The sequence below is a fragment of the Pseudopipra pipra genome, chromosome 16 (assembly GCF_036250125.1).
Source record: "Pseudopipra pipra isolate bDixPip1 chromosome 16, bDixPip1.hap1, whole genome shotgun sequence".
NCBI classification, from domain to species: Eukaryota; Metazoa; Chordata; class Aves; order Passeriformes; family Pipridae; genus Pseudopipra; species Pseudopipra pipra.
In genome coordinates, this window is record NC_087564.1 from 15,355,008 (window position 1) to 15,381,990 (window position 26,983).

Genomic DNA, 26,983 nt, shown 5'->3' on the forward strand with positions numbered 1-26,983 from the left:
TTCTTCTGTTGCCACAGGTTCCATGTTTGGACTCACCAAGGTGCACCACAAACCCAGGCAGTGTTTCAAAGTGGGTCTTTATTTATTTAAACTAACACAAAAGTAGCAAGGCAATTAAAACACAGAAGTCAGGAGATCTGTCCTGACCTATTTGTCATTTCTGATGTTTTCAGAGATCTCAACTGAGTGAAGAAACTTTCCACCCCCCTTGGAAGGGGTTGACTTTGGGAGAACTGACTTTTAAGCTGAGGCCCAAGTTACTTTCTGAAGTACAATCACCTGAAGATCAACCCAGAAGCCCATTTACAGGTATTAGTAATGCACATTCCTTCCTTACTGTCAGAACAGACTTGGCAAAACCTGACAACCAAAGAATTCCACCTCTAATAACACAGGGAAGGAAGACTTTTTCCTTGACATTGTTAAGAGCATAATCTCTTATTTCCAGTCTCTTCCCAACAAGCTCTGACTCGCCTCTACAGGATCTGCCAGTTTGCAGGAAAGAAGATTCACTTTCATTCCGGTTCTCCAGCTGGGTGACAAAGTAACCTGGAAAAATAATTAGGGGTCTTTGTTTTCACTGCTGTACAGCACCTTGGCATAGATTATTTTCAGATGTCACACAGCATGACTGACACATGGATCCGTATTTTACACTATTTCCTGTGTGAGTGCACATTTATGCTACATCCCTGTCACTGCTGAAGAAAAACATTTGTTTTGTCCTGGAAACAGGGACAGAGGAGGGAGAGATGGAAGAGTAAGAACAGTTTTGCTAAGAAGGACAAGTTTAAGAGTGAAAAAGAGCCCCTGTTTTAAATGAAGACTAAATACTAACTTTGAAATAAATCTTGCTTCGTTCCAAAAGAAGCTGCCATTTCAGTGCAGTCTTCTGGTCATCTTCCAGCATGAGGAATTCATGGACCTGTTAACAGGACGCCCCAGAAACTTCAGCATATGATTACAACATCTCCACAACAAAATGAAGGTGAAAAGAGCATCTTACACATTTTTATACACTTCTAGGCTGTATTTTTCTATTTTAACATAGCGTTTGGTGTGATAATGTACCAAGGCAGTCAAATTAGCCAGAATAAATTGAGAATCAAAGTTAGGGATTTCCAACCACATTCTCAGAAAAGTGTGAATTAAAATAAAGCAATATTTTGAATTGGGTGTTCACTCTTACATTTAACACAATTCTTATTAGCAGCTGCTGACTTCTCACTTTGGACTTGTTAAAAAGCTCAGTGTATGTCTCTACCTACGTGCAATTTTTTAAGCTGTTGTACATGCACATGAAGAACATTTACATACATTTGTAATTGTTATCAGGCTTCACAGCACAGCTCAAATAACAACCTCATTCCTCCCTACTTACTGTGCAGCCCAACGTCTCCTCAGCCACACAGTCAGACAGGTAGCAGGAATGGAGAGTTCCTGTGTGATCTGTCACATCCACGAGGATGTCAAAGCTTGCAAAGGTTGACTTTGACTCTGGAGAGACGTCGCTGCAGAAAGTGCAAGTGTTTGACATTTCGTTCACCACAAACCGGCAGATCGAGCTGAAGCAGAAGAGGATAATTAATGCACATATGCAATTCCTCCTTGCTTGAAACGTTTTTCTAGACTGACATTTCCCAAGAGACTTTGTCCTTAACAAAAATTTTTCATCTTTTTAAACTTTCAAGTCTGTCTGGGACAAAGTGGCCTCTTTTTTCTTGGCTCCAGGACCAGAAAGAGCAAGTCCTTCATGGAGCCAACTCCTCTTCCTTGCTACTTGTGGAAGTCTACACAGCAGAAATCCACATGGCATCCTCCAGAGGAGCTTTATTTCTTTTCCAGAAATGGACTAAAATAGTGTTCCACCTCATTTGGGTCAGGGGAGGAGGACAAGCAGTTTTTAATATAGTTTGAGGCAGTTGCTCACCATCTGTTGCGCATAACTTTGGATACATTATCATCAATGTCCAGGGTGGAAATGTAGCCATAAATAATGCCATAGACAGGGTCGGGTTTCCCATCACCCTGGAGAGCTTTTTCCTTCAGCTGTTCCACTGTATAAACATCAACTATAGTCTCCACTAAAATAAAAGACACATTAAGTGGGTCTGAGCAAGAAATAATTCAAAAGAGCAACAGCAACAAAGGATCTGAAGGTAATAAAAAGGAGAGGATTTGATCTAAAGCATCAGAAAAGCCCCCCACACCTTCCTGTTGAAAACAGGAAGGGAAAACAAAAGGGAACTAAAGTCAGGAAACTATCTACTATTTAGTCTTTGTATCCCTCAAAATGAGCTTTTGACAAAAAACTCTCCCTCTCAGTTTTTCATATTTATTCAGGACAGAAAGAACACACCAGACAGGCTGCAGTTGGCACAGTCAACTGAAGGTACCTAATTAATAGAATAAGGGACAGCCCCAAGAATAACAGTCCAGATTTAAATACTGAGCCAGGCTGTACCTGAGCTTTGTTTCTCTGAACACACAGAGCAAGAATTCTTGCAGCTGCACTCTGAAACCACAGGATATAGTTAAATGAAATCAGTGTCTGCACCCATACTTACAGTTAATGGGTTCATTTGCCTGCTCCTTCATTCTGTCATGCAGAGCTCCTGACTGGGCACTGTCCTTGATGAAGCTGAAGAGAACATTTGCTTCTGCTGTCTCTGAAGATGTATTTTTAAAAGTTATTAGGATGTGGTGCATGGAAAAATAACAGCAGCATTATATTCTACAACTTTGTGTTCTGGTAGCACCAACACATTGTCTCTTGGAATCAGCCAAGAGTTACTTTTCTCTTTTTTATTTTAACTGTTAGTTCTGCACTGAATATATGAAGACTGTTTAGATAAATAAAATACAATAAAAGAAATAAAAGAAATCAAATCAGGGTGGAAGCCAAAGGCATTGGTCATTATATATCAGATAAAAAGCAGAGATCTTTGTGAGACAAACAAGCAGAAGAAATTAGACTTTCCAATAGATTAATTTGTGCATTATAGGCTATAATTATTATTAATACCAAAGCAATACTTCAGCAGCTCTTACCTGGGTTAGTTGTAATGATGGTTTTGGATATCACAGTTGCAGTCATACAGTTCCTGAACTTGTCAAAATTTATTCTCACATCTGATGCAAATATAACTGTGCACAAAAAAAAAAACCAAAACCAAAAACCAAAACCAAAACAAAAAAAAACAAAAAAAAACAAAAAAAAAAAACAAAAAAAAAAAAAAAAAAAAAAAAAAAACAAAAACACCAAAAAACCTGTTACTGTAGAATAAGTATGACATTTAGAACTACAGTAAACACAAAAACCAGACTGTTATACCTGTTTCTTGAGGGATCCAACTCTGTGCCAGCTGGATGGATTCGTTATCCCAACTAAATTAAACAAAAGTGAATGTATCAAAACATTTTTGAAGGAGCACTCAAACTGTTTAGTACTTAACTACGAAATAATATAGTTAAAATAAAATTAGTCAAAGGGGACATGACTCCTTTGTTACACACACATGCCAATGAAATTCCAAGTGTATCCACAGCCAGGCAGGATGTTTTCTGGGCAAGTAACTTTTCTGTACAGTCTAACCCAGGCCCTATTTTATCCCATGCCAAGCAGGATAAAATAAATGATGAAATGCAAAATATACCTGGAAAAATGCTGTGTGTGTTTCAGAGGTGTGATAAAAGTAATTTCTCACTAAAGCAAGTCCCAGTTGACACGTTTGTCAGCTGAGCCTGTGCTGGGGGCCAGGCTGATTGCTCAGAGCCCTTGGCCAGATGTTCAGCCACTTTCCAACACTGGAATCTTTGTAGCTGCGCGTGATGAGGCTGCAGTGAGGTCAGTGGTGTCCCTCAAAATGGTAATTTCATGCTTAGGTCCCTTGATAAAATCTCATTCAGTTCCTCCTAAATCTGGCTGGCAAGGACGCTGCCAAAGCACGGATTTGTTCTGCTGGGTTTTTTGCTTAATCCTTGGAAAAAGATTTAAGATATTTTTTCCATCTAACATTGCTCAGCCACCTCTTCACTGATGGGCTCTGAAATCCCTTCTCTACAATGCTGTTGCTCAAGTACCAGCTCTGAAACAAGGCTGTTGGAGGTGCTGCTCCACATTAACACTGGTGGCAGCCCAAGGGCTGGAAGACTTCACACTGTAGATGTTTATTTTGTGTTTGTGAGTATAAAGTGTGTGAAACATCCCACAGGTGGCAATACAGCTCATAGCTCACACAGTGCAGTGCTGTCTTTCTCCCTCTCTCGGGGGAACAAAGGTCATTTAGGTCATTTTTCAACCAGCAAACAGCAAACCCAGTGCCAGTGAATCCCCACACCCCCACATGTCCTTGCACATAGATAAGGCACAAGTTTATTGAACAGACTATGGGCAAAATACAAATGTTCCTCTTAAATAAGTTACTGATTACATACATAAATGGTATGGATATAGTTGTGTTTGTAAACGGGACAGAGCTTGAAAATATGGCCAAAGTTGTATCAAAATGTTTCTGCGTTATTTTAAAAGTTTAAAAACTGTTCCAACCTATTTCCATTCCACTTGTTAATCCTGCTCGCCTTTAAACACCAAGCACGTTCCTCTTTCCCCTCCCCAGACTGTGGAAGGAACATACAGCCTTTGCAGCTGGTTTTAAAGGCCATTTCCTGAATTAGTTCAAATGTCCACATTAAAAAAAGGAACTATTTGGAGCTAAGCTTCATTTTGCCATTCGTGAGCCAGCAGGCTGTCAGCAAGCCATAAAACCACACAATATATGTAAGGCCACTCTAATGCATCTCTTATTTAAGTCTCTTTTCAGTCTACATTGCTGCCTCATCACAGTTGCCTCCCAAATAACAATGCATTTAAATTAAAAACCAGTGTTATAGCAGGTGTGTGTTGCAGTTAATTCATGTACCTACTCTTGCATTAATTTGTGTCTTTTAGTGAATGAAAAACCATTTTACCATACTATTGGAAAAGACCTCTCTGTTTCATCGAACAGCTTCACTTCACACCTCTGGCCTTTCCTTTTGTCTGCAGTCATAAAGTACTTTGGCTCCCCAACCTTTAAAAAGAAAAAGAAGCAGTCACTTCTCCTCTACTGAGCGTTTAGGAGAATAGAAGTAATAACCTAGAAAATAGAAGAGTTAGAAAAATGGGGGAAAAAAACCTCTGCAGACTACTAAAAAATGAGACCACTCAATTTCCCCCCTCATGTTGTCGATAAAAATCCCAAAGGGTGTGTGTGGTTATTGTCACTCAGCTGAAGTGGCTCCAGCCTGAACAAACCACCCCACTGAGTCCTGTCTGCTACGAGGCCCAAAATCCATATTAGCAGTGAAGTTACTCCTGGTATAGTAGAGAATTACTGCTCTGTTGGGGCTCCTTGACTTACTGACATCACAGCTGCGAGCATGTTGAGGATCCTTCCATTGAGGCTTTGTCCATTTGCAACGATATCCCCCAGGGAATAATAATCCTGAGGGTCCTTGACAGGCAGGTGCAGCAGAGGAAGGAGCCTGGTGTCCGTTTCGTAACACAAAGAGGTTTTGACCACTGAGTGATTTTCACTGAGCAGTAATTTGTAGCAACTGGAGAGTGTGCACAGAACAAATCCCATCATCAGCATTGCACTCACCAGTGGATCAACAGGGTAAAATGCTAATTCTTGTGAGAAAACAACTTCATTCCTTTATTGTTTTCTCTCGAGAAAGAGAAAATTTGAGTAGACTTTACTCAAAGAATGACATTTACTCTGCTTAGTTACAAAGAGCATAATTACTTTATCACCATATACTGAGAAATACATTCCCCTTTGAGATTATTTGACCAGACATGAACACAGGGAGGAAGGCACAGCTATACAAGAAAACTAACCCCAAATATTTCTACCAGTTACTGGGACTGGCTGGCGACTAAACAAGTGTTAACTTTGATCTTTCTGGAAAAAACTACCACTCTAAATTTACCTAGGAGTTACAGGGTTGAATTTTTCTTCCCTTTCTGCTTCCTTTGACTGAATTAAAGGGTTTTCGATTGTAACTAAAACAAAACATCGATAAGCAGTGTTAGTAATGGTAGAAAATTGCTTATAGATACAGAGAAAGAGAGATTACTCTAAACATTATTGTTTTCAAGGTTGGTTTGGAAAGGAAAAGGTGTGTGAAAGAACTACTGCCAAATGTTTTCGTGCTGTCCAGACAGCTCAAGTTATGGCTCAAGTCCCCCACGAGTCCTCAAGACACGCAGTGGAAACACAACAGCCCTGAGTTTTCGTGTCTGTGCTCTGCATGGTCACGAGTTTTACCCAAACAACCATGGGCAGCAAAGGCTTTCTATTAATTTAACGAGATAAAAGCACATCCTGTAAATAAAGACAAGATTTTTGTGGTGGTTTTATGAACAATCATAGTCATATCTGTAACTAAGGGAGGACAAACACCAAACTACTTTACAGAGTTTGTTTTTAATCATTTATAGGAAGTCAATATAATGTAAGACTTTAGATTGGTTAACTACAGTTCACTGCAGCCAGTTCTGAGTGGCTGCACTCAGTGGGTTTGTGTCTGGTCTTTTTGTTGACATATTTACTGGTTTTGAGTTTATATCCTCGGAATCTCGTTCCTTTCCTCTTTATACTTTACATAACTGAACAATTTGTTTCCAATTAGACTGTTTTCTGAGTCCTCGGAGAAAAATACAGCAAAGCCACCAACACAAAACACTGGTTTACACGCAAACAGAAACGTGGCAAGAATAAACTCTGACTTACCACAGTCCCCAACCCTGAAGCTTTCTGAGAGGGATCTGATATACTCCTCTCTGCCCCAGGACTGCACGTTTATGAAATAAGTTGGTGAATCACGGATGGTAAAATTGAAGGTGTATCTTTCCGACCCAATGTCTGCAAAAACCAAACAGCACTATTACAATTCTTAGCACAGCTTCATTTATAACTGGAATACAGGTATAAAAACTACTGGTTTGATGCTCTCCTGGGTTTTGCCATGAGTTTCCTCCCACTAGAGGTCAGCAGGCTGTGCAGGAACACCCTGGTGTTCGGGAATGGGCTACACCACCCCGTCCACCTGATACCTTCCAGCAGCGTTTATGGAAGGATGGGCTCATAGTGGTACCAACTTCAGAGCCTGAAACACTTCCACGATGGAGCTTTTCCAGTTTCTAATTGATAAGGTTTAGCCAAACTAGTGCTGCTCTTTCATCTTGGTCCTCAAACACACGCTATTTTTTTGCGTGTGCATTTTTGTTCTGTACATTTTACACCGAGGAGTCTGTTTATCATTTAAATATTGATTTCAGCCATCTATGCCAAATTATACCATTTAAGCAAACAAAGTAAAAAGAGTTAAAAGGGACTGTACTTTTTCGGTCTGGAAAGCTTCTGACATCTGTTTTCCCAATAACCACACCGATTACATTCTGAAAAATAAAGAGATTATAGAATACAAGGATTAAAGACAGATGTATATGATGAATTAGATTTCATGGAATTATACTCCACTGATGATAATAAACATATTTCTGACTGGTAATCATTTTAATCTATTTATTCCACAGTACCATATGAAAACTAAAACATAAACAGATGAGTTTACTTTAAGAAAAAATAGCCACTAATAAAAATATTAAAAGAAATACATCTGTTTCTGTTTGCAAAGACAATGGGAGGACAAAAGTTCACCTCAGGCAGTCACAATTTTGGCTGTTCTACAGCAATCTCTCCTCAGGTAGGCAGCAATGTTGTTGTTTCATGCTCTCTGCACAGGTCTCAGATCTCCTTAAATGCACCATGAAAAGTCTGGACAGGATTTATTTTCCGGTTAAGCATCCAAGGTTTCCCTGGCTGTCAGCACCACGAGACACACGTGTGCACCCACGGGGAGGGCAGTTCCCCTCCTCCTGTAAGCAACCCCAATTTCTACAGGTGCCTCCTTCCGCCTGTCTTTCAACTCACTCAAAGGCAGCTGAGGCAAGGAACTGTCTTGGTGACTGAAACCAAAATCAGTCTTGTTCTGCTTTGCTAAACCTGTGTTTGTTATGTAAAAGCACCCTGGTCTTAATTATCAAACAAAGCTACTGGGAGCAAACACACCCGTGAAGATGTATAGAGATATATATTATTAATATATAGCTATGTGGTGGATTTTAGGTTTTTTAAAGTAGGCAGTCCTCAGTGAGAGAGAAGTGTTGCAGTGCTAGTTTGGGATTTAAGAGGTGAGCAATGAAAATTGGAATGGAATAAGGACGGGAAGGAGAGACTGACAGTGCAGCACCCCACATCCTTCAAAACATAAAGCACCCCATGGGACTTCCACTTCACACAGTCATGGAAACCTGGAATGGTTTGGGATGGAGGGACCCTCAAGACCATTTTGTTCCACCCCCCCTGCCGTAGGCAAGGACACCTTCCACAAGGACAACTTCCCAGGTTGCTCCAAGCCCCATCCAGACTGGCCTTGGACACTTCCACGGGTGGGGCAGCCACGGCTTCTCCACTCGAGCCCTTCTCTCAGTACTGCCTGTGTCATTCCAGCAGAACCCCAGAGTCAGCCAGCAAGGGCAGGAGAACAATTTAATAATCCCCCCAGGATTAATTTTATACCTGTTCACAAGGCAGTGTGACCTGCCTGACTTCACTGCAACAGTATTGACACGTGCTCAAAACTCAGCTGTGCAGTTCCCAGTTCCCTTGGAATCACTAGATGGAGCAAGGGAACTGCCTTATCCTGCAGTGACAGGCACTCAGGAAGAGGACACTGTACAGCAGTGCAGTACCCCAGTTAGTGCATCTTCTGATGGAAGACTTTCTGTCCACAGCATGGAGTGATTTAGGTTACGATTTTATTTTTCTATTTTTGATTTTGTTTCTTTAAAAAATGTTTATCAGTTAAATCAAAAGAACTGACATTTAGGATGGCTCCCCACAGGAATTAAGCTGATGTAAATCTGCAGTTTCCAAAGGAAATCTGCCTGTCCCTGCTGGAAATTCATTCCCCTCTCTGTCTCTTAACACCAGGCCTGCACAGTGAGCTGGCAGAGGGAAGTGATCTGGCTGGAAACTATTTTGGAGGGAGGGGGAAGGAAAACTTCCAGAGATCATTTCCTTGATCAGCTTATTGTGCAACAAGCCAAGCACTAATTTCACCAAGGGAGGAGGAGCAGAACACAGACCTTTGGAAGCGAGTCCGAGTCGTGCTGCCTCTTTTGACAGAGCATTGCTTGGGGCTGCTCAGCCAAATCCTGAGCTACACCACAGACACACTGCAAGTGTTTATACTTTAATCTATTTCACTTCTAAAAATAAGCAGCAAACTAATAAACATTCTGATGCTTTAAATGATATGTCTTCTGCTTTTTTAACATCCTAAACACACACTTATAGTTCTATCATGAATATGCTGTTTTATAAAAATGCTTTCATTACTATATGTTACTAACTGGAATACTCAAGATGAGTTTTATTTATAAATAAAAGCTTTTAACTGAGCTAGTGGATCGTTACTTGAGAGTAACTGTCAATGACAATAAATTAGATTTGCTGGAGAACAGGAGTTTATGAAAAGATGGAAAAAATATACAATATCACTGGGATATAGAACTCCTTCTCTCAGATCATCCCTTTTCTGTGATTTCTCTTTCAGTTTTTTAAAATTAAAAAAAAATAATAATTTTTAAAAAGTTAAATTTTGCCCCTCCCAAATAAAAAATTGTGGAAACAGGAAAACTTGTTTTCACTCTCTTCAGGAGCAACCTGGTCTAGTGGAAGGTGTCCCTGCCCATGGCAGGGCGGTGGAATGAGATGAGCTTTAAGGTCCCTTCCAAGCCAAACCTGCTTTTTATCGCAAAGAAACAGAAACAATCCTATCTGACATGCAACTGGGAGACTTTTATCCAGGTAAAAGACAATTCACCGAGAGTTTTGTGTGAATAACTCGATACAGTGTTATGAGCTCAGAGGGACTGAGCACACCAGGAGCGGGCCCTGCGTTCATAGGTGTGGTGACAGACTGTTGAGGGTCCCAGATACACTGTGGCTGCAGAAAGCTGACTCTGTGATGCCTTTACTAATGTCTTCACTAACTCAGCATCCATTTAAAATGCTACAAAGAAGCCTCTGACGCTCAGACATTGAACTGTCCAGTCAATATCTGCAGTTGTGGTACCCGCAGACTGTGGACAACAACAGCATCAATTTTCATTTTGCTGGTTTGCACACAAAGAAGGGAAGGTCCTTTCTGTCGGACAATTACACTAATGCTCTTAGTACCTAAATCCATGGCAATTACATAATTTTGCAGTAATATAATACAGTCAGATACTGTTTCATCTCAGAACAAAAGGACCATGTCTATGAGACTTACAGGACGAGCAAGGTTTGGATGCAGATCTGAAAGTGCAACAAAGTCCCGTGCTGAACTAGAATAAGCCATTCTTTATCTGAAACTGGAGAAAACTAATTTAGATTTTTTAAAAATCTAAACAAATCACTTCAGACTATTCACAGCGAGAATAAAAAGTTATTTTTTAACACAAATGTTTTGACCTAATAGCATCTGTTTTCAATAAAAGCCATTTCAAGCCATCTGAAGTAGACAAGTCTTTATTGTTTGGATTTGGCGATGGAAGTTATGAATTTTACTGTGACTACTCTACCTGTGCTTCTCAAATAAAAGTCTGTGATTTTTATTTATTATTCATCATTAAATGACTCCATTAGCACCAGCCTCTGAAAAATATTTACCCTCCTTCTCTCTGGGAAGTCCAACTGAATTTAATGAGGCAGCTCATATAAAAAAGGCAATTTATATGTGAGGAAAGAAAAGCATTGGGTTGCAAACCACCTTAATTGAGGCTTTTGACTTAATATTAAACTACTTTAAAACGTGAGTTTATTCCTTCCTTAAAGTAGAAAAGTTCTGAATTTATTAAAATAAAATTTGTGAAAATTAGTCCTTTCCAGGCTGCTCAGTCCTGTGAGCACTCAGGTCCTCTCTACTGATGCCAAAGTAGGGCTTTGTTAGCCCCTCTGAATGCCTCTTATTATTTCATGGGTATCTCAGAGACTTTCAGATATTTAGCAAATAGTTGTCAGATTCTACTTTTTTTTGTAAAAGGAACCATCCCATTGTCCAAATCTTAATAACCTTTAATAGGGAAGAACTGCTGGATGCTTGTTCAATGTTTATAACAAAGTCCTGAAGGGCTTTTGCAGTCCTTATACCTGGCACCTTGTGTGAGAATTGTTAACCATTTCATCAGGCAATCGGGTAAAGGTCTGTTGAACTAGAGAAGAAATAGTCTACATTTTAAAAAAAGTAAGCAGTGATCTGAGAACAAAGTGATTTCTCTAAGAGAGCATTTCAAACTACACTCTCACAGAGAGACAGCCCAAATTTGCCTTAGAGAAACCACTGAACAGTGGGTCCCTTAAACCTGTTCCCACACCATTAGATGGAAAGATTTACATTTTCTTCTGCAGAAACCTCAGCATCCCCCCAAGGCACAGCAATATCCTTACCTCCGAAGAAGTTAAATATTGTTCAGTGGCCACACCTCACACCAGCTGAGTTGGGTCAGAGGAGCCAGCACTGGGAACACACGGATGGGAGGAAAATTAAAAAAGGTCATTTAGGACTTAAAATGCCCCAGGCCCCTACAGGGGAGGCTACAGCAGGAGCTGCCCCCCCTCACAAACCCCTCAGGGACCCCTCGGCACATCACGTACCCCCTCACAGATCCCTCAGCTACCTCATGGACCCCTCAGCCCATCACATACCCACTCAGTTACCCCACAGTCCCTCACAGACCACTCATGGACCCCTCAGTCCATCACAGAGTCATAGAATCATCTGGGTTGGAAAGGACCTCCGAGATCATCAAGTGCAACCCTTGATCCACCACTGCCGTGGTTCCCAGCCCATGGCACTGATGCCACATTTAGTCTCATCTTAAAAACCTCCAGGGACGGAGAATCCACCACTTCCCTGGGCAGCCCATTCCAATGCCTGATTACCTTTTCTGTACAGAATTTCTTCATACACCCCCTCAAGCCCCTCACGGACCCTCAGTGCCCCTTGCGGACCCCTCAGGTGCGTGAAGGAGACAAAATGGCGCCGGCGCAGTGGTGGGAAAAGGGCTCGGCAGCCCTGTGGGAGCGTCCTCAGGGCCAGCACGGCACGAGGGGAGAGGTTTCCCAAACCACTGACGGCATTCCTGCACTCAGCAGGATCACCGGTGGATCTCAAGGAGGTAACAGCAGGGTTGGAATCATTCCCTGGGAGGGAATGATGGCTGCTCCATCCCTGGAAGTGTCCAAGGCCAGGTTGGACGGAGCTTGGAGCAACCTGGGCTGGTGGAAGGTGTCCCTGCCCGTGGCAGGGGGTGGGATTGGATGGGCTTTAAGGTCCCTTCCAACCCAAACCATTCTGGGATTCCATGACTCCAAGCCAACAAAGCACCAGCCCAGGAGTCTGAAGTCCGGTCTGTTCTACAATCATAAATGCACACCTGCAAGACAAAGCAAATTCCAGAAATCTTTGGAGAAACCATTCCCTACTTTCTTTTTCCTTTTTTTTTTTTCACTAGCTCTAAGGGAAAAAAAATTGCAGCCTGTATTTTATAAGTGAGTTAAAATTCATCGTTTAAGATATTATTTGTATTGATTTGCACCCAGCAATCCCTGAGTTTTCAGGCCCTGAAAGGAGCTGGATCGAGCCATTTTGTCAATTTATATTGCATATAAAATCATTTTTTTATAAAATCAATACCCTTCACTTCTGCATCATGAAAAACTTTACTCATGATGAGTAATTTTATAACCTCAAGGTCGTGGCTATTGAAGTTTTTAGTGCAGCCTGACAAATTCTCTGTGTTGACTCTGTATTACAGGACCTTTCATTTCTTCAATTAAACAGCTGAAAACGGACACCACCTGTGCTCTCGTATTTATTGTGTCTCTAAAGTCCGTGATAATTATCCTGTGCTGATGACAAACGTCATGCCAGGGAACTGACAGCCTGGGGTGAAGGGGGGGTTAGGTCACCTTTTATACAGTGTCATCCATGGATCTAACTGTTCCATAAGTCTGAAGTCTCCAGTATACAGAATATGGCATTTTTTGTTAGTTATGTTGTTTTAGTTATCTCAGTCCAATGGACAAGCAGAATATAATGACCACGGTGATGTGCTCCTCGTCCAGTGGGAAGGAGAACGTGTGCACTGGCTGGAAAATGCTGGCAAAGGTACAAGTCTTGTTCTTCCAGCCACGACTGCACAGTAAACCAGGAAAACAAACCTGAAACGAGACCTGTAGGGCGTCCACTGCTGCAGAAGGTGATAAATCAGGGTCACAGCCCGTGGACTTGGAGGCTTTGAGCTTGTCCAGCATCTCAGCAAGGTTTTGGTGGGACACAAGCACCTGCTCCAGCGAGGCCTTGCAGAACCGAGCTGGGATCTTGCGCTGTCACCGTGGTCAGCACTTCCATTAGGTTTTGTCCAGGTTGAGCTGCTTTTCTCCCACAGGCACAAAGGGCAGGTGAAACCCGACGCCGCCGTGTCCCATCCAGGGCCACGGGCTTTGTTCCATTTCAAAGCCACCAGAACAAGAATCCTGTTGTGTGTCCCCACGGCCTCACTAGACAGCTAATGATCGAGGGGGTTTGCTTTGTGGGTTAGCTCCACTCCTATTTTCAATGTACATTTTGAAGAAAAAGCTGCTCTTTCCTTTCCCATGATAGCTCCTGCTGGGGAGACGTTATCAGGGCCATCGTGACAGGATGCACAAAGGCAGTGGATGTGAGACCAGAGCTCTTTCCCTCCGAGATGTGATCAGATGCTCCATTTCTAACTTGCAGACACTGAGCCAAGAACTCATTTGATGGACGTACCTGTCTCAGGTGTCACTGTGAATTCTGCCATTCACACATGGCACTTCGGGGGATGGTCAGGGATTTGGACTCCTTTGGGTTACTGTAAAAAAATAACATCTTTTTTTGGTGCTCACAACAAATAAATGTGTAACCTGACTTTATCCCACTGATTTACAGTGTCAACTGATTCTTCCTGTTAGGAACTTTTAGCACAAACACTGAAGAGCGCCTGCAAAAACAAATGTTACTCAATTTGTACTCAGCTTTACTCAAGTTTTCCTCCTCAAATGACCTCAAAGTGATCTCTCAAAGAAATCAGCATCGTTATCTCCCTTTGACAACTGGAAAAACAGAGGCAAGAGAAAGGCCACAAGCAGTTTCCTGAGGTCCATGTACCACACAAGACCTGCTCCCCTCTCAAGCACCGTCCCCCGTGGGAGAGCAACAGTATAAATTCAATGTTTTTCTGATCTAGTGCTTGATCCCTGAAAGCTCCGAGTGATTTTAACTCTCCAGCACTTCAGCAGCACTTAGCACTCTGTTGGATTCAATCTGTGATTGGCAGAGACTTCCCATCCACTGCTGCAAATTGCCCAGTCCCTGCTAATTAGGCCTTCATGAATAGATTTATTTAAATTACACTCATTGGCATGGTCAAATGCCATTTTGTAATTCACTTTAGCAATTTGTTATGTGACCATCAGGGTTTGCATTCAGGGAAAGAGCATCCAGTGCTAGCAGAGACATTTCAGAAATCATTTTCTAAAGGATCTTCAAAACCAGAGCAATATAAAAATATTTGCTCTGCAAGTTTTCTGCTGCCCGCAGCGTTTACTGAGAGGGCTCATTGAATATTTATACATTCTTAGGACCCAGAGAATTGGTAAAATGGAAAGGGCAGACCCATAATTTTATGTAATTGGCTTGACTGAATGCATTAAAAGCAGCAAATTGTTGAAGGTATTCAGTGTTCAGTGGCTTTGGCTGATACCTGAACTGGCTGAGCCTTGGGAGCGCTGATGGAGTAATGATGGACATCCTCAGGAGCAGCAGTGCAGGTGCTGATGCAGCCAACAGGTGCTCAGTGTGGTCAGGGACATTGAATCTACATTTCTCCCTGTCACCTCAGTGTTTGTTCAGCTCTCACTTCCCCCCATCCTGGTCCCAGCACTGGATTCATCCCAGCGCTGTTCCAGTGGGATTTCCTCGCTCCAAGCAGCTCCATGACCTCCTGCAGCATGGAAAAACACAACCCAGAGCCTTAGTTTAAAATTAAGGTGAACTGTGGCTGGTTCCCACCCCATCTGGGCTAATTCTGACTGCTCTGGGCCAGGGGAGGTGCCAAGACCTAAGGCTGGTGTATCCACATGAGCCCACAGAGAGCTCAGACCCCAAACGCGTGTGTGAGCCAACAGGACCACGTGCCAAGGGCTCTCTCTGCACAAGAAAAGACCCACTGCTGGAAAAGAAAAAAAAAAAAAAGGCTTTTTTAAAGATGTAAATCTCTGTGGACCATGTCAGCCCTGCTCTTTCCAGCTGCCCAGGAAGGACAACATTTTGAAACAACAGTTGCTCTCAAGACAACAAAATCTCCCTGTTCTCTCTGGTGAATTCAGGTGGAGCTGCTCGAAACCAGACCTGGCCTTCCCCACAACCTGGGGAGGAACAGGAGCCCCTACACCAAAATCAGGTCCCCTCAGGAGGTCATTCCAGAATTACTTCAAGAAATAATCACCAAAACTGAAATCTAAAATCTTTTGGATCGTCACTAAGCAGATAATAATTAGCAGTGAAAAATTAGTAAATAAACATATCCCAGAACTAACCCTCCTGTATAATTTTCATAGCAAAAATTCAGAATAAGGTGCCCATATAGGAGAACTCACTGCTTGAAAACACTGACACAAGGCTTTTTTCTTCAATTCTCTTGCTTTTTTGTAGCTCACACTTTGATTTCCCAAGATTTTAAATCTGCTGTTTAACTCGCCTGAAACTACAGAGATAGAAAGTGCTTCTTTTTGGAGCCTTCAGGCTACAGAGAATAACTTTTCCTGCACATAATTTCAAACTAATTTAAGTGACATCAGTGAAATGACTTGGATTTTCATCACTTTCCCTAAGACCAGAATTTCCTCCTCCCTCTCTGAGCAAACAAGTGATGAATATTTTCCAACAAAACATCATGAATTAAAACATGCAACAATTAAAAATAGTTTTAGTGACAGCTCCCTGACACTGAGGAATAATGCTTTGAAGGGGAAAAAAAGAAGATATTTAGCATTGTTGGCTGTCATTCAGACATTTCCAGCTTTTCAAGTCAATGAAACCAAACCCAAATTATATCTGGATTTCAGTCTGGGACACATGATACTGAGCAGCACCAATCAGGACACAAAGGATAAGTGTCTTCCAGTGACAAAGTTGGGAAAAACCCTTCCAGCCTTCAGTTGCTCCAGTTTCCAACCACGTCTAAAACTCGACCCCTGCATGAGCAGTTCATAAGGAGGAAAACTTGGGATATAATTCCTAAAGACACATGGGGATGGCTGTAAAAGAAAACTGGGATCTTAGGGTGAATACAATTATTCCTCCACCGCAGAATCCAGTGAACTGAGCACCAGTGGAGTCCAAAGAGCCCGTCCAAGCCAAACTTCCCAGCACAAACACACCTCTGATCTCGTGCTGAGTGTTTGGCCCTGGCGTGGCGGTGGCGAGGCTCCCGCTGCTCGGAGAGCCAGGCCCACATCCAGCCCTTCCGAGGAAACCACATGTCAACATTCCCAGAGCCCGCCTGTCAGGCAGCTCGTTAGGGAACGCTGCAGACCCACACTGACATTTGGAGTTCTTATCCCTTAGAAAAACAAAACCTCCCCCCAAAGCCTGTTCAAAGTGCAAAGGTAGGAGACCCGAGCGAAACGGGACTCGATCACGACATTTTCCCTTAAGAAAATGAACACTAGAGGTCTATCTAACAACTTGTCCCGGAAATACATATCCCTGGAATAAAATATTACAGAGCTCTGCACACTGTACACCTCTAACTACATCCAGACCCACGGGCTTGGCAACGTGCTTCGTGTCTAACAAGGGTTTCTTCTATTTTTTGGAATTTGTTCTTGTCTTGCTCCACATTAGTATTTCCTTTCTGGAGCTTGTCCATTTGATTGCTGTCCTGATCCACGGGGCTCACTCGTGCACTGAACTACCCAGTCATGGAATGAAGGGGAAATGGGCATTTGCATGTGCTGGAGGCCAAATGTGCCCCTGCTGGAGCTCTGCTGCAGCCAGGACAGTTCCATTAAGGGTTCCATTGAGGGCAGGAGCAGAGCAGCAGATGGAAACCCCTCCAGCTCAGGATCCCATATCTTGTGGATAAATCATGGAATGGTTTGGGTTGGAAGGGATCTTAAAGATCATCTAGTTACAAACCTCCCAGGGAAACCTTCTACTAGACCAATCCTAGACCAACTTTCTACCCATCAAACCTGGCCTTGGACACTTCCAGGGATGAGGCAGCCACAAATCCATGGTTTCAAAGAGGCAGCAGGGAACTGGGCTGGGATGCAAGTGATGGGTTTGTGACTTCCAGCCTTCAAGACTGATTCCCTTCCAAAGTGTCTCCCAGCTAATAGCAACAAGGGTGACTTTGTTACCTGCACCTCACACTTTCCTCATTGCATCTTCCACATGCAGACTCTGGAGGACCTCACTACAAATTCCCACAGAGTATTTATGCATAACACAAAACAGTCTTTGATTGAGATTTTTAGCTTTATCACTCTTAAAATGATAAAGTCTTCCAATTTCTGTGAGTTTGTTCCTCCCCCTTCCCTGCTCTTAACACTAGAAATAAGACAGAGCCCTGCCAGCCTGTTTCAATCTCCCCATTGCCACCTTCTCCAGCAAATCCCCAGGTCCCCTTTTGAAGGCTCCCATCTCAGCCAGACTCAGTGGAGACGTGGAAGGAGCACAGAGGGAAAGCCAAAAGGGAAACTCGAGGTACAAAAGTCAAGTCAGATGAAAGCACAGCTCGGGCAAAGAGGGTGGGTAAGCACAGAATTTCTCCCCGGGAGTCACCGGGCCGGCTCGTGTGCTTCTCCCTGAGCACATGTGCAGGGCTGTGCAGAACCCAGGCCAAGTGCAGCGCTCTCGGAGTGCGGGCCGGATCCTGTAGCACCGAGCCCCGGCGCTGACTAACATTTATTCACAGCCGCGGGCTCTGCAGAGGGGCTGCCAAGCCCTGGCCCCGGAGGAGTTTTCGTGAGCGAGCAGCCAGAGCACAGCTCCATATGGCAGCGCCGGCTCCTCACTCAGCAGCTCTCCCGCTGCCAGCTCCGTGGTGGAAACGGCCCCGCGCAGCAGAAATGTTCCAGCTCAACCTTCGTGCTGCAATTACCTTGAAAAAACTGCCAGATGAATTCCTGAAAATTCTCCCCGGGAGTTTCTTGCTGCCTGTATGACCAGGGTGGTCGTGGCTGCGGCAGCAAAGCTCCCCCAGGGCAGCACCCAAGCCATTCCCAGGTGAAGGTGTCTCCTAAAGGGTGTCCAACCTTAGTGTCCAGCTCCTCAGAGCACTGGCACATCCCAAGGCTGCCACAGAGGCGATGGAGTAGCAGGAAAAGCCTCTTATGCTCCTCTTCAGGCAACCTGGCCCTAGCACAGAGCTTAAGCTTGTGCAGGGACACATCCCTGAACCCTTCCCAGATAATGCAGACAAGGGACAGATTTAGGAAGGGTATAAGCATGGCTGGGACAGCAATGGATGCCTTGTGCCACTGTGCAGCTGTTGTGCATTAACAGTCTCTCTTCGAGACAGTCAAAATTGGGCAGAGCTGACCAGAAAACCTCCCTTCTCAGAGCTCTTGATGCCTCACCTCAGTAGTTTTTCTTCCATCAAAATGCACAAGGGAAGATGCAATCCCTCAGTCACAAGGGCTGCCCTTCCCAGTGCCACCATTCATCCCCACACACCTGGGACTGGTGCCACCAAAGGGTGGGTGCACCCAAAAGCTCTTCTGACAACAGCAACCACAGCAAGCAAACCCTTGCTACAGCAGAGACACTGTGCAGGACCCCTGCCAGCCCCAGTGCCAGCTATGCCAACCACAAGGACCCTCCAGAGACCCTGCCTGAGCCCCTCAGCACCACAGGGATCCTGCAGCAGAGGCAGCAACTGCCCACCCAGGGACCCACAGACATCTCGCATTCTCTCCATCCTTCACCACCCCCTCTTCCAAGGGGTCCCACATGCAATTAGTGACAGAGTTGACACTTTACAAAGGTCCCCAAAGGCCAAGCAGAGCACTTAGAAGACATATCTGCCCAAGGACAGGCAGGAGTTGATGGGGAGTGTGGCCATTCCATACCTCACCACCACCAGCTGTTCCCACCATCTCCAGCAGAGCCCTCAGTGCCATCACCCGCCTTGCAGTGCCTGGGCATGTGGCAATGCCAGCAGTGACACCAGAGGGGTGAAAGCCACAGCAGCACCTGAACTGATGTGGGCTTAACCCTGGCATGACCAGACTCAGCCCAGGTTTGCAGGGAGCCCAGTTCAGGCTTATGGAGCCCTTCAGCCTCCTGCAGCCTCAGCCCTGCCACGGCACGTGCACTTCCTGCCAAATCAATAGCTGTGTCTTCTTGGTAAGTAATTGTGTCAGTGGGATGTTAATGGTGCACAGTGCTCGTGGTGTCAAGGCTTTTTTTCCTTTTTTTTTTTTTTTTCAAACGAAGCAAAGTCATTCATTTTCCTCCCCCTTCCCCCTGCAAGCCTTCCCAAACGCGCAAAATGGGCTCCAGACCCACCTCCTACAAGGAAATGAGAACCAGCCCCGGAGGATCACCCAGCAAGAAGTCTCTGTTCGGAGATCTGACGCCTCTTCAAAGCCGGGGGAGCAAATGTGCTCCTACCTCCTCTGATTTATGAGGAACGGCTGCGTCAGCGATGGGGGAAACACTTCAACACTGCCAGGGGGAAGGGACAGAGCCCTCGCTGCCTGTGCTGAACAGCCCTGCTCTTACGAGAGTTTGTTTTCATATCATTAGGTCTATATTGCATTTTGAAGGAAAACAAACAACCTGGAGAGTGCAGCACATGCTGCTGGATGATTTGCTCACTAAGAAAATAAACCCCAGAGCGGCACCGCCAGGACCGGCCGATGCCAGGCAGGACGTGCCAAGGGGGGGCTCTTGAACTGCTCGTGCCAGCCTGGGACTGTGTCCCCACGTGTGAGGGGACAGGGGGAAAGCAGGTGGCTTGCCTGTGCTGGTGGGACACAGCCCATACCACCTCAGCTGGAGGCAGGAGCAGAGCCAGAGCCACGGGCAGGCAAACCCGCACGCTGGGAGAGGCAGGGGCAGGGCTCGATTCAGTGAGGGGCACAGCCCAGGAGCCTTGTTTGCTTCCTCCCCGAGTTGAAAAATCCTGGGTGTAAATTTACATCTGTTTGGTTTTAATTTCTGCTCGTGTCCCAGGGTTATTTATGCTTTTGAAATACAGCAGTAGGCACGTGTGTGGTGTTGTGTTCATGAAATACAGCCCCCTGCCCATGGTGCTTATCGATCAGTGCAGTAAATAATTCCAGCAAGCACAACTCACCCGAGAGAGCAGGGGACCTGGACGAAGGCTGCCCATCTGCCAGGGCCCCCCCAGGGCTGCCAGGGCTGACAGAGTCGCTCCTGAAATGCTCTTTTCCATCTGACATGAAGCCAAGAGAGCCAGTACAGCTCCCCGGTGGGTCCTGGTGGCAGCTGTGCCCTGAGCTGGCACAAGGTTCCCAGCCAGGATGGCCAGTGCTGCAGGGACATCCCTAGGGACATGGTTTGCAGCCCTGTGCCCACCTTGGGATGCTCCCAGTTCATGCCTGAAGGTAAATGAGTCCCCAGTGGAGCAACACAAATCTATCCAGCCATGAGCTTTGGAAGCTTTCCCAGGTCTCTCTCTAGTTTGCTGCATGACAAGGAGGGCTTCCAGGAAATACCAGCTTCTGTATGACAGCATCATGTAGAGCCCCCTGTGTCCTTTTCCTGGAAAAAAAGCAAGAATTCAGGCATTCCACAGACATTACCGATGCTAATTGAGAAAAGCAGTTTCTCAATTAGCATCGGTAATGTCTGTGGAATGCCTGAATTCTTGCTTTTTTTCCAGGGAAAAGGACACAGGGGGCTCTACATGATGCTGTCCATACAGAACTGGTATTTCCCTGGAAGCCCTCCTTGTCCTGCAGCAAATAGAGAGAGACCTGGGAAAGCCAAGCACAAGGCTGGATAGATTTAGTGTTGCTACACTGGGACTCATTTATCTTTGCTCAGGGGTGAACCCACACCGTCCTCAAGGACGGGAGCTTAACAAGCAGAGTAGGAAGATCTGAAGCAGATCTTGACCTGATCTCAACCACACAGCTGTGCTGAACCAAACAACGTTGATTTATGTCAGCAAGAAGCCAATCTCTGCTCAAATCTGTGCCCTCTGCCACCAGCATTGCGGGAGCTGCCTGTCCGCGGCAGGCAGAGCTCATCCCACCAACACAGCTCTCCCAGCAGCCCAGGGCAGAGCCAGGGTGGGACATCAACAGTCTGACTCCACCATGGGACACCAAGAGACTGCACCACTGACACGGCAGCCTGAGGAGCCTCAGAGTAAAACACAGACCCTCCTCTGGGGTTCCCAGAGCTGCCCATCCCTGCAGGATGCTGTGCCTGGTTTTAGGAGAGACCTCAGCACCACACAGTACCTATAGGACTGTCCCAAGGGGAACTCACAGGCAACTCCTCTTAGCTTTGCTGCCAAAATACCACTTTCCAGAGAGGATAACCTCACATCAAACATCTCTGCCATGAAACCAGTCTGGGAGAAGCTCTGCAATCAGGGACACCCACTGAGGCACAACAGCAGTGATGGGAGTGCTGCTGTAACACCCTCAGTGATACTGGGAGCCCTAGCTCTACTGAGCCCAGCTCAGCCCCAGCCCTGCTGAGCCCAGCTCAGCTCAGGGCAGGGTTTCCAAGCAGGCTGGTGCCAGCCAAGCACAAAGGGTGCTTTCAGCAGCCCTGCTCAGTTTTACCCTTGGGCAATCATGATATCCCAGTGGCCTCTCACCAGGGAACAGCTCCTTCAATTTAGAGTCAGACACCCTGGAAACCCAGAATTCCCAACCTGGGATCCCCAAATCCAGGCAGCAGAAGGTGCCAGATAGTTCTGCCTCCAACCAAGCCCCAGATTTGCACCACTGCCTGCACACACTGAGGCCTTTTGCCTTCCCAGGGTCCCCCTAAATATCCTCTCGCTCCACAGGCACAAGGGGAGAAGGCAGCAGACACCCCATCTCCCACACTGTCCTCCAGCTCAGCACCTGCTTCTTCCCACCACCAAGGAACCTTTCCCAGCCCCAAGGAGCTGCCACACCTCCCACCTCCTGCAGAACACCTCACCTCACTTCCAGGGCTGGAGGCACAAGTTGCCACTGCTGGAGATGCCCCCCTGCACCTGGAACGAGCAGAGTAGGGGCATCAGCACCCCCCGTGCTCCAAAGCACCCCAAACCCCACAGACACCGAGCGGAGCCACTTCACCTTGGCTCACTCCCCATGTAGGAGCTGGTTGCCAAGTCCAGACTTGGATCTAGCAACAGACTTTTGTGTTTTGGCTCATGGACCCTGAAAACAAGAGCTTTAATCATTGCTTGCTTTTATGCTCTGAGAGCCAAAATTGTCTTGTTAAATACAGTAAGTGATCAGTACTCGCAGCAAAGAACATTTCAATGACTGCTTGTATGGGTAATTATTCCAGGCTTGCCTCTCTTCCCCTCTTGAGAAAAACTACGGAATGTGGAAATTATTGCGAAGCCTCTCCGGACTTGGAACGTTTTCTGCTGGTTCCAGGCAGCGCTTCAGCCTGTGCCTGCATTTTGTGCCTGGTTGTGCCCCATCCCACACGCCAAAGGGTGCTGGTCCCTGGGCAGGCTGCACCAGGATCCCATCCTGCACAGGCAGGTTCACCACTGGGCTGTACTCAGACAGGCCTAATTAACCCCAGGTTATTACTCAGACAGGTTTAATTGCCTGTCCTAAAGGTAACAGGAATCTCTGCTGTGCCAGCCTTGGGGTGAGCTTGTCCTCCCCTGCCTGAGCACATCAGCACCCTTCAGCCAAGCCCAGAAAACATAGAGTTTAGGGGTTTTTTTTCCCCCCAATTTACCCCTGAGTGGCAGCTGTGGATCTGTCCTTGGGCCCCCAGCTGTGCCATGGCCACAGGCAGGAACCTTTCTCTCCCAGTGCTCCTCTCCCAGCCCTCTCTAATATTCCACTATTAAAGTTGCCTTTTGGCTTTTATTATGATTTTTTCCAGAGATAAAAGAGCACTGTAGGAGCAGAGGGAGCCCCAGCACCGACCATGTCACTGGAGCTGACAGTGAGGAGCCTCAAGCTGGGAGCACTGTGGTGAGGCTGGGGCACACAGAGGAAGAGGAGGAGAAGGAGGAGGAGGAGGATGGTGCTCAGTGGTGCATCACTCAGCCCCAACTCTGAAGGGACCAGGAGAGCAGACTCTACTGATATCTGCTCTGCTGGTCAGGGGATGCTTTTCTGGGAAAGAGGGATTTTTCCCTTGGAGCAAAACACTCTCAGCCAGGTTTGCATCACCTTCCCTTGTGCAAATGAAGCTCGTCAGGAGGTCTCAAGCATCAATAAATCCCCTGGTGAAACAGAGACAGGACCCCACAGCTCCCATCCCACTCCCACAGCCATGGGCAGCTCTGCTCTTACCTCCAAGGGGGATTTTGTACAGGGCAATTCTGACAGTGCTGCGTGGGATGGAGGAAGAAAAGGTTCCAGGAGGATTTGGGGTGAGCAGATAAAGCTTAAAAAGATGGGACAAGTAGTTTCAGCATAAATAGCTCTGTGCAGGTTTATGTGCACAGCAGAGTCTGTCCCCAGCTGGCAGGTGGGAAATGCTGTCACTCTGGAGCTCATTCCTGCAGGTTTATTGCAGTAGGAGAAACGAGGCAGGTCCATCAGCTCCAATGGATACCTGGGTGCCCCACGGCACCTCCATCACCTCTGCCCCAGGGTCTCACAGCTGCCAGGCAGGAGTTCCTGTACTTTGGGAGCTTTCACCTCCTGTATTTGTCTCCAGACCTCCCCATGACCCAGCCACAGCCCCAGGGCTGGTTCCAGGCCCCAGTATCTCTCCAGGGCTGGAGCAGGCACTCCCAGTCCAGCATTTGGGTGTGAGACCACACTGTCCCCTCCAGCACCCAGTGATGCCACAAGTGCATTTCCCCCACCAGCTGCTCTGGGTGCTGCTTTAAAGACATTTGGGTGTCGCAACCAGGCCAGAGAAAGGAGCCTTTTCTCTGTGAGGGCAGAGGGCTCCCTGTGCCCTCCACCCCATTTTTCTCTGCCCCGTTTTCCAGGAGGGGTGGGGAACCCGTCACCCGCACACAGGGCTGGCAGGAAGGGAGTCATTCCCGAGGAACATTGCTTCTAAACCACTCCAATATGGCAAGGCAATGTTAACCAGCTGGGAAAGCTCTTTAAAGACCCTTAATTAAAGGCTGGCTGTTGCACAAGCCCCTTTCCCATCCCCACCAGAAGCCTTTCCCAGTTTTCCTGCCCTCCATCCCTCGCACTTTCTTTCCCGCTGGCAGCGTGCTGGGGGGTGTCCTCCAGCAATCAGCCCCTGCCGTCACATGGAAGTTTGAACTCACAGCAAAAGGGGAAAAAAAGGGGAAAACTCCCCCCCGTTGCCCTTCAGGCATAGCTGGAGCAGTAGCTGCCTGCATGGATGGCAGTGGTGGGGCAGAGCTGGCACGGCTGTGCCAGCCTGGCAATGGGAGCATCAGTTTAATCATCTGCACCAGCACTCACCAGCCACGGGAAATTGGGAGAAACGAGGCTGGATCAGCCCCTCCAGCACTATTTCTCCCCTCTAACGCTGTCCCTCATGTAATAAGCTGTGGTATTCCTCATTGCCCCACCACTCACCAGCTCCAAGGGCTCCAGCCACCTCCCTCATCCTGCTTGCTCCGTGTGCCCATGGCCCCTGGAAAAGAAGCAGCAGCAGCACTACCCCATCCCACACATCTCCCTCTACCCCACACCAATGGGGGCTACAAGATTAGGGCCTGGGGCTCATCTCCTGCCAGGGGAGCGTGGCCAGAAAGGTATCAATTTATTCTTCCAAACGATATAAATTAGTTAAACAAGACAACATATTACTGTTTCTAATCAAAGAAAAAATCTGGCATTCTCTCATGACGGCTGAGCACAACCACACTGCTCCATCCCAAACACCACACTGGCCCTGCAGCCCCCAAAAACAGCAGGAAGGATGCCCCACACCCCTGGCAGTGCCCCCCCTTACCAGGCAGTGCCAGCTCCTGCTCCCTGGGCCAGGACAACCTCTGCATCCTCCAGAGCTTCACAATCCCCTCAGGGTTTACCTCCCTCCCAGCTTTTATAGCCCCCAGGTGCCCCATGGCCCCAGCAGCACGAGCCTCACCTGGGGACTGTGGGGTGGGATGGATGCAGCCATGCAGGGAGCAGGGAATGGGGACAGATGGGCACTTTGAGGGAAGAGCATGGCTTTCCCTGTTGCAGGTTATAAACATTCCCAGAGCACATCGAGATGAAATGTGTAATTACAAATCAGCCCTGCTGCTCCTCATCTCCAGACCCACGCAAAAGCAGGGAAGTTTTAACTTCTTCCTTGTGGAGCTTTTTTTTTTTTCCTGCCTATTTTTGTTCTTTCCCTTCTGTCCTCCTAAATTCGGTATGAAAGAAAAAGGAGTAAATAAAAATTTTGGAAAGCTCTTTCAGCCCTGCTCTTCCTGGCTTATGGAGCAGTTGGAACAGAGGGGGAGGCCCAGAGCACAGGAACCACAACGCTTTGGATAGCTGGATTTTCAAAACAAAAATGGGGTTAGAAATGGAAACTTTGGTTAACTGAGACGGGGATGAAAGCTTCATTTCATACTTGGCTGCAAAGCTGGATCTCCATCACCCTCTTGCTCTGACATTTCCCCCATTTAACCTGGTGCTCCAGAGGCATTTTTCCAGCTCCATGAGCACAGGGGGTCTTGCCATCAACCCCTGAGCAAGCAGATGTGGGGACATCACTGCCCAGACTCTCTTCTGCCCCAGGAAACAGCACAGCTCAGCATCACCTTGTTACAACTTTATTTCCAGAGGTTTAGAGCAGGAAGATCCAGGGGGTTGAATAGGATGACCTTTAAGTTCCCTTCTGACCCAAACCATTCCAGAATTCTGTAACCCTGGGGAATGAAGCATCCCAGTGGAGAACACTGACTCCTTGAAACCCCCGTGACACTGGGTGGACCCACACCAAGGACAGCATGAGTGGGGCATGGGTGTTGTGACCAGCCTGCACTGAACCACTTTGGACACACATTGCTCTGCTGGAGCTCTTGAAAGCAACAGAAACACCCCAAAACTGAGGTGGACACAAGCCTAAGGTGGACACAAGCCTGAGGGGGACACAAGCCTGAGGGGGACACAAGCCTGAGGGGGACACAAGCCTGTGCTTGGCTCTTCGGAGCCGGGAGATTTCATCCCCTTCCTGCCAAAGCTGCTTTTATTGTCTTGATCTAATGAAGTGCAGACTTCACCTGGACAGACCCATAAGTGGCTCCTCTCGGAGGCAATGAATAAAAATACTTGACCTCAGGAGCTGCGGGGCAGCAATTAGTTTAAGCAGGGGGTTTGTGTAACACTTCAAAAGTCTTAATCCGTGCGGTCAGCCCTGGCACGGTATTTGCCAGAACCTATTGAGTAGTCTTAATGAGTCTGCAAAGCAAGCTTTCAATACATTTTGGGTCGCTTCAGATGCTTTAAATGGCATAGTCTATATGGTATTGTGCGGCTTTAGAAAGGGCCGGGCTTTAAAAAAGTATGGCTCCCTTTCACAGGGCAGACAGAAACCATCTTTCGAGCCGGGACCCTTAACGTTTTGCATATCAATATGGCTGGGGCTGAATGCAGTCACTGAGCTGAGAAATAGGATCACTATCAGCGTTTCCAGGCTTTCACAGGCACTTGGGAAACTTTAAAGCCCTTGGCGGAGAATAATT

General features: G+C 46.3%; 1 protein-coding gene across 3 annotated transcripts; it reads right to left on the reverse strand.

Moving 5' to 3' along the window:
* Positions 1-58: 58 nt before the first annotated feature.
* MEIOB (meiosis specific with OB-fold) lies at positions 59-12,169 on the reverse strand. 3 transcript variants are annotated; one of them, XM_064673382.1, is made up of 15 exons: positions 12,042-12,169; positions 11,547-11,616; positions 10,390-10,465; positions 7,390-7,447; positions 6,780-6,911; positions 5,977-6,049; positions 5,403-5,598; positions 4,972-5,072; positions 3,335-3,387; positions 3,052-3,147; positions 2,568-2,669; positions 1,931-2,084; positions 1,382-1,565; positions 839-925; positions 59-549 (listed from the first exon to the last, which is right to left on the reverse strand). In XM_064673382.1, the coding sequence occupies exons 3-15, from the start codon at positions 10,456-10,458 to the stop codon at positions 439-441; spliced, it is 1,416 nt and encodes a 471-aa protein (XP_064529452.1). In that variant the 5' UTR covers positions 10,459-10,465; positions 11,547-11,616; positions 12,042-12,169; the 3' UTR covers positions 59-438. The 3 variants fall into 3 exon arrangements, with proteins under 3 accessions (XP_064529452.1, XP_064529453.1, XP_064529451.1); XM_064673383.1 differs by having other exon boundaries at positions 10,390-10,481; XM_064673381.1 differs by having other exon boundaries at positions 10,390-10,471; positions 12,042-12,168.
* Between the last annotated feature and the right edge of the window lie 14,814 nt (positions 12,170-26,983).

What these genes read in the sequence shown, in the direction of transcription:
- MEIOB (XM_064673382.1), bottom strand. Translation starts at nt 10,458, where the DNA reads ATGGCTTATTCTAGTTCAGCACGGGACTTTGTTGCACTTTCAGATCTG. An exon ending in ATCCAAACCTTGCTCGTCCT is followed by an intron (nt 7,448 to 10,389) that starts GTAAGTCTCATA and finishes TTTATTTTTCAG; the next exon opens with AATGTAATCGGTGTGGTTAT. An exon ending in GGCAAATGAACCCATTAACT is followed by an intron (nt 2,085 to 2,567) that starts GTAAGTATGGGT and finishes CTTTTATTTTAG; the next exon opens with TGGAGACTATAGTTGATGTT.